Source organism: Octopus bimaculoides, chromosome 10, assembly GCF_001194135.2.
Source record: "Octopus bimaculoides isolate UCB-OBI-ISO-001 chromosome 10, ASM119413v2, whole genome shotgun sequence".
NCBI classification, from domain to species: Eukaryota; Metazoa; Mollusca; class Cephalopoda; order Octopoda; family Octopodidae; genus Octopus; species Octopus bimaculoides.
In genome coordinates, this window is record NC_068990.1 from 93,740,698 (window position 1) to 93,751,934 (window position 11,237).

The following is an 11,237-nucleotide window of genomic DNA, read 5'->3' on the forward strand; positions in this document are numbered from 1 at the left end:
TCTCTCTCTCTCTCTCTCTCTCTCTCTCTCTCTCTCTCTCTCTCTCTCTCTCTCTCTTGGATCATGCTCAAAGTGGTTTCCTCTTTCACGCGTGCCATCTTTGCTACATTCACCCACCTTTTATTGAAATTTTCATGAGACAAAGCTTCCCTCTCTATTCTCACCTTCCTTTTCAAGAGGTACTTGAAAAAGTTGATGAGCGGTTGGCCAGAGAGGAAAGTGTTTGTCTCTAAACCTTTCGCACTAGTCTACCACACACATTCTTTCACCGTAGCCACCAGTACTATGAAAACTGCATTGCCTTCCCGGTTAAAGGAAGGTTGCGGGGCAATATTCACGATAGATTCGGCCTACAACTGAATCCGTCCCACACGTGACGACAGCCATTCGACATAAGCCCACAGGTCTGAAATGTTTGGACATTGCACGAGTGCGTGTAGAACGGTTTCGTCGCTCTGACTGCATCTCGGACAAGTCGGTCCGGTGTGTTTCGAACCGTGCCTGTAGAGCTTATCTCGAACGGGCAATGCTTCTCGACTGCACTTGCCAGGCCAGGGATCTCTGGTGATTGTCCATAGGTCCCGGCCCGAAAGTGGTCCTGAAGAGGCGGGTCAGGTATTTCTCGTCGACGCCCAGAGTCTCCTCAATGACGTCGTCGCACCTCCCCTCCACTAATCCTCTATAGAATTGAAGTTGCATAAGTTTGGTCCCGGACGGCAAAGCGACATTCGCCTAGCCTCGGTCTCTGTTTGATCCAGGACTGCAGTTCGGCTGAAGAGACGAGTTGCGGGAAAGCGCGTTTCATAAACTGCGACCACACCTGTTCATCGTCGCCTACGAAGCGCTGGAGATGTCGCAGTGTCAGCGCATATCTGCGCATCATCAACCACGGCATGTCCAGCCCTCCATTTAGCGGGTGTTGACAGCAAATGTATTGCCTAACCATCGGAAAGTTTCCCATCCACAAAAAGTGGAAGAGTATGCGCTCCAGTTTTGTGATGGAAGGGTCGGGACAAGGCACGACGGTCAGACGGTAATAGATAACAGATGTGATGTACGCGTTCGCCACCTCCGCCCGACGTTTTAGGGATAGCTTCCTCTCGGCCCATTGCTAGGCGCGAGTGGCCACCCTACTCGTTATTTCATCCCAGTTCTTCCCCATTTGGAGGTCTGGTCCGAACCAGACTCCGAGCAATTTAACCGGTCCGTCGGTCCAGTGTGCCACGATGGTGACGCTGTTGGACGTTATGGGCTTGCTTCTCCAGGTGCCGAGCCGCAAGCTCACTGGCTTTTCCGGGTTAATTTTCGCTCCCGTAACCGCTTCGTATTCTTTTAGTGTCTCGCCGACCGGATAGCTAGCTTCAAAAGTAGTAGCTTAATGTCTTTAAAGACCGTGTTGAGAAATGTGTATGTGTGTCTACATACATACATACATAGACAAAGGCACGCAGACAGACATACATTACGTAGGCACACACACACAGACACATCTGCATACATACATACATACACACACACACATACATACGTACGTACATAGAAACAGAGAGACAGAGCGAAAGGGATTGGGAGTGTATTGGGTGAGAGGAGGACAAGTGAAAGAACGCTACGACTGCGTTGGAGACTATGCGCGTCTGGCAGAAGGCAGACAGAGTGAGAGAGAGAGAGAGAGAGAGAGAGGTTTGCAATTAACAGTCTTTTGCATTTTCCCATCTAAATCACTTTTAATAACACAATATGGAGTAAAATCGTGTAGAGTCTTGAATACATTTAATACCAACATTTCATTACTGCATCTCAAGACCTCTCTCTCCTGCCTGCAACATTGATTGCATTATCCACGCTTCTCGTTACTATTTACCCTGGACAAAGTAATAGAACAACTCGTTTATCTAAATACATCGAGTACAATATCAACAAGTGTGTCTTTCATAATGTAATTTGAGGAGGAATTAGTTACTAGTTATTTCATTGGATGTATCTTATTTTAAATTGGTTTAGCAACACTTGGAGGAAAGTGTTTCTAAAAGTATTAAATTATATTAGGGACCTTTAACGTGTATCACCGGTGTTATTCAGGGAGCGTAAAATTATGAACGACACCGCTTCTCTTGGATGTTTATAAACAATCCGACCAAATTAATTAAACCGTGTTGTCATTAAATCATGTAAACACGGCACCATGGTATCCAAGACAAGAAGCTGAACTATAATAGAATTGATATGGAGGAGGTTAATACCTCGGACAATTTTAAAACAACGACTTTTACGAATCCAAGGACACAGAGAGATGAGAAACCTTTGCAGAGAGAAACGTTTACTAACGAGGCATCGTTACACGGGAATGTCTCTGAATATTGCTGTGAGATTTGTAGGAAGACATTCGGTTCAGAGCGTGAAGTCTTCGCGCACAAAGAAATACACGACAGGAAAAAACCTTTTCACTGTGGAATCTGTGGGAAACATTATGCATTTAAGAGTAGTTTAACGATCCATAAACTAATCCACACCGGAGACAAACAGTTCCCTTGTGAAGTGTGTGGGAAATATTTTGCCTACAAAAGTAATTTAACGAAACACAAAAGAATACACACCGGAGAAAAGCTGTTTCGTTGTGAAATCTGTGAGAAATCTTTCGTGAATGTTTCTCATCTTGAAGTTCATAAAAGAGTACACACTGGAGAAAAACCTTATCATTGTGAAATATGTGGACAATCATTCGCCTTTGATAAAGGCCTTACAGCTCACAAACGAATACATACTGGGGAGAAACCGTTTCGTTGTGAAATGTGTGGGAAAACTTTTGGTGATAATTGGGGCCTTGTTATCCACGTTCGTCGTCACACTGGTGAAAAACCTTACCACTGTGAAATATGCGGAAAATATTTTATCACTAATTATATTTTAACAACGCACAAAAGGACACACACTGGAGAGAAATCATGCCAGTGTGAAGTATGTGGACAGTCTTTCTATAATAATACGGCTCTTATTCTCCATGTACGTAGTCACACCGGAGAAAGACCTTACCATTGTGAAATATGTGGGAAACGTTTTATCACAAACGGTAATTTAACAATACACAAAAAAATACACACCAGAGAAAAATCACATCAATGTGGAATGTGTGGAGAATCATTTGGTAGTAATTATCATCTTGAAGCTCACAAAAGAATACTACATGGAGAAGGAATACGGTATCGTTGTGAAATATGTGAAAGGATTTTTAGATCTAACAGTAACTTAAAAAATCACATAAGAATACACACTGGAGAAAAACCGTTTCGCTGTGAAATATGTGGAAAAGGGTTCGATAAGAATTCTCGTCTTGTTGTTCACAAAAATAAAGCACACTGAAGAAAAACTGTTGAATATGTTGGAAATAATTTAATCATTAATAATAGTCTCTTAAAAAGGCGTGAAATGCACACAGGAGGTGGGGAAGCCATCTAACTACGAAGCAAATGAGAAATCTTATTGCAAGTCTAAACTTGCAATTTAGCAACAAGTACAAACGAGAGAAATACATTGGAAACGATTCCATTTCAGGGAAACTCTTCCGCTAAAATATTTGAGAAATCTTTATTTGTAAAAGGACAGATGGATAAACACTGAACAAAAAGCTATGTCGATGTGATCTATGTATCTACGCTTGTATTTCAATCGTAATCCACTTATTGAGGTAAAACTTGCCATTGTGGAATCTTGTTTTAAAATCAATATGGAGACGTTCTGACGGCGCTGATTTGTCATCAGACATTTTTGTTTCTTATTCTAGTTAACAACTAATTTGTCGACACAACTGCTAAACTATTCGACTACTAAATTTCATTTAGCTTTTTTTTCTGCTTCACTTTGTCTCCATGGGGACTTTTGACGCAACGTGACAAAAGAAAAGAATTTCTCACAATGGATTTTTCTACACCTTCGACAAAATAGAACTGACTGGATTAAAATTTTGGCACAGAACAAATCAGAGATTTGTCCATGATGTATCGAATTATACTGATTGCTACAACCCAGCCTCTGTTTATGCGTGTCTTGTTTTGTTATTTGTTTTTTTTTTGTATGTGAACAGGAGACGTGGTTGTAGCATTTGGGGGTCATTTAATACATCTTTATTTCTCTCTCTCTCTGTTTGCCTCCAGTGCCAAAAAGTCTCCCCCCAAACAAGTCCAATGTCCAGTCAGCTGTGCCAAATTACCAACGTTCAAACACCTGCACCGAATCGTCTCATTTCGTTAAAAAATTCATTCTCTGATCTAGTTTTGTGAACCACAAATACACCCTCAAGACAGATCAATCAACTTTTATTTGATGTTAAAGTTTCTTATGCGAACGCAATCTCGTTAATCATAACTGGCAAACACGGGTAAAAACTTCTAGATGTAAAGTTTGTAGAAAATGACCCACATTCAAGTGCCATGGTTTGCACACCTGAGAACAATGATCTACACTCGTGATGTGACATTTACTCATACTTTGTGATAAGACATTTCTGGCTGGACATTTTCTGAAATTATGTCGATACTCTCACAAAAATGACATATTTGAGTAGCAGCTGCTGAAATAGTTTTCTGTTCAATGTTTTCTTTTATAACAGCAGTAATATTTCATGAAGATATCCTGATTTAAATGCCAGCATTCTGTAGAGCTCAAGTCCAATACTGTTTCCATATTTAACATTTTATTTTTGTCATCTGAGTTCTATACCAGCGACATTTTTTTTCAGAAATAAAAGCATCTGTTATCAAATTTGTCTACACAATTCCATTGATACTAACGAAGTTGCATTCTTTTGCCAGCAGCTTTGAGTTGTAAAGGAATTGAGCTATAAACTCTGAGTTAAAAGCTAATGTCTCACAAAAGCATCACTGGTTTGAGGTATTCCTTAACCGATTCATCACTCTTTGTTGTTGTTACAATCTGTGATAAATTGGTTTATTTTATGCCAGAAAAAGTTTGAGTGGTCTGTTGAGGCCTGGAATGTGTACAAGAAAATTTTCAAACATTTAAAGTCAGTGTTTGAAAGAACGAAGATGCTAATACTGACTGAAAAAGACGACTCGTTTACTTGTTGCAGTCTTCTGACTGAGGCCGTGCTGGAGCATCTCCTAGTAGGGCTTAGTCGAACAAATCAATCTTTGTACTTATTTTTCAAGTCTGGTAATTATTCTATTAGTTTCTTCTTGACAAGCTGTTAAGTTAAGGAACAAACAAAACAAACCCAACACCACTTCGTTGTGTGTGGGAGGTGTACAAAGACGTATATTTGACAGGCTTCCTCGCAGTTTCCATTTACCAAATTAAGTCACATGGCATCGATCAAACCAGGGTTGTAGTAGAACACACCCACAGTGCTTCAGTTTGGGATTGAACCTGAAACCACATGGTTGCAAAGTGGACTTTTTAACCACATATAGCTTCAAAGCCTTGGGAGTAGATCTGGTAGACAGAAACCAGAAGAAGCCAATCATATATATATATATATATATATATATATATATAGTTTCAGTGTGAGCATGTCCCCTTGTCTTGACTCACCTGATAGTTCTAAACAAGCCTCACTGCCATACAAGTGATATCATACATAACCAGACTTCCATAAAAACATGTCTGGTCTTGAGGTAAATATCAGTTTTGCTTGGAAATAGGTGAAGCTTGGCTACAGTAAGTATATAAATGTTGGAGATGTGTTATTGTTGATACAGTTCTTCCAAACTTTCCTCATTACAGATGAAACAGTTAATAGTATTTATAGAATCGTCTATTGAAATTCAAACATTGTTTCTGTATTTTACTAGCTTTATTTTCTTCAACATTGCAGCATAAGAAAGCTTTGTCTTCGAGAGGTTAACAAAGTTCCTTGGTTCATTTTCTATAAACCATCTTTAATATTCACTGTAAACTTATATACCACATAATACTGGAAGAATGAGTTTTCATAGATTGCTGCGTATATTGTGTGAAGCTAATCACGGTGCTATGAAATTCCTCCCGCGTCATTTTATATAAACATAATGATGTGTGAGAGATACTGTTCCAAAATACAGGTTTATAAATATTAAAAATGTCAAATATTCTAACTAGCAAATGTCAATTTAGCAAGGAAATTCTTTGACAATCTTTTTGGTTCTTTTGACTATATGGCATAATACATGCTGTGTTGTTATTGTTTAACCCCAGGCTAGCAATGCCTGGGGTTTAAGAAATTGCTTTTCATGTATTACCAACAGTCGACAAGAATTACAACAACTTAGTTATTTAATTCCATAAAGAATGCAGTACTCACAACTTGTGCAGTTTTGAGTTGCTTGTTCGAAGTCATAATGGATCACATATGGAGCTTTTTACACAACGGGAATCCCATTCTGATCAGTGACTGGGAAATATATTTTACTGTGAGTGTGTCTCACTTGTCTGCCATCCATAAACTGGCTACATCACATGTTTACCAGATAAACCACCATCATTATCATTTAATATACAAAGTTAATCAAGTGTTCACCTCTCATTCTCTGCACAATAATCTCTGATATTTGATATCAAATAATCCTTTCTACTAAAGGTACAAAGCCCGAAATTTTTTTTTGGGGGGGGGGCTAGTCAATTAGATCGACCCCAGCATGCAGCTGGTACTTAATTTATCAACCCTAAAAGGATGAAAGGCAAAGTCAACCAGGCAGGATTTGAACTCCGAATGTAAAGACAGACGAAATACTGCCAAGCATTTCGCCCAGTGTGCTGCCTTATTTAGTATGAAATAACATCAATTATATAGATTCAAATTAAATAGTTGATAAAAAAGACTGAAGAGCATTTTATCTGTAAATTATATAATTTATGTACAAGATTTGGTTTCATGTTCTACTTATAAAACTGTTGACCATGTTTTCATAGTCTTTAAGATGTTTGATAGTGTATTCCAAGAGCCACAATGAAAAAATTCAACATGGAGCAGAAGCTAATTCATACTATTTAACAAAATTTATGTGACGACAACCATTGCAGTCCTCATACAATTTGAAGAGTGATGCCATTCTGTTGTAGGAGTTCACCAGGGCTGCTTCCTTTACCCCAACATATTCCTGGAGCAGACCATGAACGATGCCTTTCACAACCAGGTGCTCACAATTAGCATCAGAAGGAGGAATAACACAAATTTGAGATTTGCTGACGACATTGATAGGCTGGCCAAATGAGAAGAATCGATTGGATTAGTTTGATAAAGCTTCCATCAAGTTTGGGATGGAAATCAATGGGAAAAAAAATAATAATAAATGCTAATGGCACCATCTCAACAGACATCTCTGTACAAGGACAGAAACTAGAGATAGTGCAGCACAGCAAAAACTTGAGGTCAGTTATTAAAGGTAATGGATCAAGGCCTGAAATCCTTGCAGGAACCTCACAGACAATGCCTGAATTAACCAAACTCCAACCAATATGGAGAGGTAAGAATGTCACTATGAACAACATCAGATTCTTGCATGCACTAGCACTTTCCATCATCTTGTATACATGTGTAACATGGATTCTCACAGCCAAGATTCAAAGGAAGATACAGACATTGGACATGAGATACTACGACAACATCTGAAGCATTTCATACTGGACCATATCCCAAAAGGGCAAATTCTCAATACATCAAGCGTCACATAGGCTTGAGTTTGTTCCATCTTTAGAGCTTTCCTATATGGATACGTTTGTGGTAAGATAAACTACCACAAATATCACAATGGTATGGTTTATCTCCTGTGTGGACATGTTCATGTTGAGACAAACCAAAACTTCCAGAAAACTTTTCACATTGATATGGTTTCTCTTATGTGTGGATTCGTTTATGGGAAGACAAACTACCACTGAGAGAGAATGTTCTACCACAAATATCGCAATGGTATGGTTTCTCTCCAGTGTGGATACGTTTGTGAGAAGACAGACTACCACTTTGAGAGAATATTTTACCACAAATATCACAATGATATGGTTTCTCTCCAGTGTGGATGCGTTTGTGGTAAGACAAACCACTCATGTGAGAGAATGTTCTACCACAAATATCACAATGGTAAGGTTTCTCTCCTGTGTGAATACGTTTGTGAGAAGACAAACTACTGCTTTGAGAGAATGTTTTGCCACAAGTAACACAGACGTGGGGTTTCTCTCCTGTGTGAACATATTTGTGGTCAGATAAATTACCCTTTTGAGAGAACGTTTTGCCACAGACATCACATTGGAATGGTTTCTCTCCTGTGTGGATACGTTTGTGAGAAGACAAATTGCCACTGCAAGAGAATGTTTCTGCACAGATGTCACACTTGTATGCTTTCTTTCCTGTGTGGATACCTTTATGGTTGGACAAACTACAACTGTGGGAGAATGTTTTGCCACAGACATCACAATGATACGGTTTCTCTCCTGTGTGAACACGTTTGTGGGAAGACAAATGACCACTCTGAGAAAATGTTTTACCACAAATATCACAGTGGAACGGTTTTTCTCCTGTATGAATACGCTCATGCTGAGATAAGAAACTGCTTTTAGTGAATGATTTACCACAAATTTCACAGTGATACGGCTTCGATACTGAATGAATTAATTTATGTTCAATTAAATTATTTAATGATGAGAATATCTTTCCACATATATCACAAGTGTGTGATTTCTCTTTTGGGTTTTCTAGTGTCTGACCAGACGAATCAACAATTTTAGTCTGTGATTTATTAAAAACCATAATTTTCTCTTTTTTCCCTAAAATATAAAATTTCTTTTAACGTCTTTCTGTAGTTTTTGTAATATATAACAGAAATATTTCCAAGATTATATTATCCCTGTATGGTGGACTTTAACAGAGTCTGTTTATGTTCAAGATGATCAGAAATGCTTTCAAGAAAATTTATTAGAATAAAATCTTATAATTAACTAGTGGTAAATAAACTCACTCCAATTAGCAAGGTTATGTCTAAATATTTAAATCCGTACCAGTTTAACTTTTACACAAAATTTTTCCATAAACACTTCTGAAAGAACTTCAATTTCAGGAAAATATCTGATATCCAATTAATCAAAACTTGTAGAATCAGGCTGACATTGGCTGATGGAGTAATTGCTGGTCTTCAAAATTTGAGGTGAAATATGTTTAACTGTCATCGGATAACCTGAAATAAAGACATAAGAGACAATGAAGAGTTAACAGGAAAATTATTGGAGAGAAGATATTTAAGCACAAGTACTGAAAGTTGAAAAATCAAACTTTATGAAATTCAAATCAAATACTTTGCCTGGATTTACACTGTTTAAAACTATATCAAGTGATTTTAATCATAATACAGAAATATTCATTAAATACAAAAGTAACAGTTTTGTGGAAATAATTTTTAAAAGCTCAAAATAATATTTTGATGCCATGTCACTGGTGTGTGTCGCTTTGATAAGATGAGACACTAACAACAACAAAATCTGCAGTGTCAATGACTCGTCTATTCTAAGTATCTCAAATGGCTTTTTGAAAATTTAATTTACCAACAAGTGTGACAGTGAATAACTACATCCATCTGTGACGGAGAAGAATGAGAGACAGAGGTGATCAAAGCTATTTCTTCCAGCGTATAATGATAGCGGGAGGAAGGATGAGAAACAAAGACGCAGACCTGGTTAAATAAGGCATATTACTGGTGCTGAAAATGGTAGCATCCCCAGTTTGTCTGGAATAGAAAATAATTGTCGATTCACTGTACATGTGTGGATACGTAAATATTTCGTAAAGGACCCGTTCAAATGTCGGTGTGAAATAATTTTTTTCCACAGGTAATTTCGTGTGAGTTCAACGTATCTTATCTCTAAACCCGCCACAAACCACTTTTTTTCAGGAAAAAAAAGGGGGAGGGATGGTGGGGACCTCACGTTTTTTTTTTCTTTTCCAGGTTATTTCGCGTGCTTTCACGCGTAAAAAAAGACAAGATTTAGCTGCTATTTCTAACACGCACTGCTACCACGTAACAGCTATTTACGATAACGGACCCGCCAATATTTCGCTGTGAAAACAAAGATGGGGAAAAAGTGAAATTCGTCGAAAACATGCGAAATAACCTGGAGAAGAAAACGAAAACCCGCGAACGGGTCCTTTTACGAAATATTTACCTGAAAATGCACCAACTTTTCAAATTTTTCTAAATATGTCTATAGGAAGTTTTAACAAAAGTGTTCCAACTACGATCATCCAGTCTTTAAGCGTTCCTGTCCTGACCATCCATTCTGTATTAAAAGAATTATGATCATCCCAGTGATTTTGTGAAGTATTCTTGCTGTGACAAACCAATCATTCTTTTAAAACATTTCAACTGTGACTATTCCATTATATTTTATTGCGTTTCAACAGTGACCATCATTTCAGAATAATTACTTATCAAATAACTTCGTTACGATGTCATGAATAATGAAAGATGTACAGAAATGGGGAAACTTGTTAAAATATATCAGACACACAAACAATGATGCCACAAAATGAAAGTCTAATTTAGGAAGTGATTTACGAATTTATACTGGGGTATGGGCGATGAGAAATCGAGTATATTCAGACAGTAGAAATGTTTAACTACCTCTCACAGGATTTCTATCTTCTTCGGGCCAAGACAATCGTTAATTACCAATTAATGTAAACAAACAAGTGCTGAACGAGGGCGGCAATCGTGGAACTCACCTCCTATCACTAGAGAATGCTGTAAGGTAATCGTTACCTAAAGCGACGTCAATTAAAATGGAACTAATGATTATAGTAAAGATCACGGACGTTTTTAGTAACGAAAATCAGAAAAAAATAGTGCAACAGGTGTAAAAAACAATGTGTAGGAAATGAATATGAAAAAAAAATGCGCGCAAAACGAGGACCTCCGAAAATTCACAAGATGAGTTTTACTCCCATAACTTTTTAGGAAAATGGGTTTTCTTCAATGCAATTTTATATAAATACCTTTCAAGCGGCATACATTACGATTATAAAGTAATTTGTGATCCGAAATTACATTCAACTTTCTACAGATACCTTTAGCGTAGTGTTTATTTCTACTCACTTTCAAGTTTTTAATGTTTGGGTTTCAATTTCGTTTCATTTTATTTTCAATTATTTTTACGCTTTTAACCCTTCCGTCGTTATTACTGTCTCTAAGTATATATAGAGATAGATACATATATACACACATGCAGTTATGAGGGAAAAACTCGGATATGAACTTCCCGAAGTC

The 11,237-nt window shown here is 37.8% G+C and overlaps 2 protein-coding genes across 3 annotated transcripts; one reads left to right on the forward strand and one right to left on the reverse strand.

Moving 5' to 3' along the window:
• The first annotated feature begins 2,223 nt into the window (after window positions 1-2,223).
• On the forward strand, window positions 2,224-6,155 carry LOC106883676 (zinc finger protein 239). Its single transcript, XM_014934777.1, has 2 exons — window positions 2,224-3,238; window positions 6,091-6,155. The coding sequence occupies exons 1-2, from the start codon at window positions 2,224-2,226 to the stop codon at window positions 6,153-6,155; spliced, it is 1,080 nt and encodes a 359-aa protein (XP_014790263.1).
• A 670-nt stretch (window positions 6,156-6,825) lies between these two features.
• Window positions 6,826-10,748, reverse strand: LOC106883680 (zinc finger protein 239). Of its 2 annotated transcripts, XM_014934782.2 has the most exons (3): window positions 10,596-10,748; window positions 10,138-10,251; window positions 6,826-9,155 (listed from the first exon to the last, which is right to left on the reverse strand). In XM_014934782.2, exon 3 carries the CDS (start codon window positions 8,729-8,731, stop codon window positions 7,826-7,828), a length of 906 nt encoding a protein of 301 aa, XP_014790268.1. In that variant the 5' UTR covers window positions 8,732-9,155; window positions 10,138-10,251; window positions 10,596-10,748; the 3' UTR covers window positions 6,826-7,825. The 2 variants fall into 2 exon arrangements, with proteins under 2 accessions (XP_014790268.1, XP_014790266.1); XM_014934780.2 differs by lacking the exon at window positions 10,138-10,251.
• Between the last annotated feature and the right edge of the window lie 489 nt (window positions 10,749-11,237).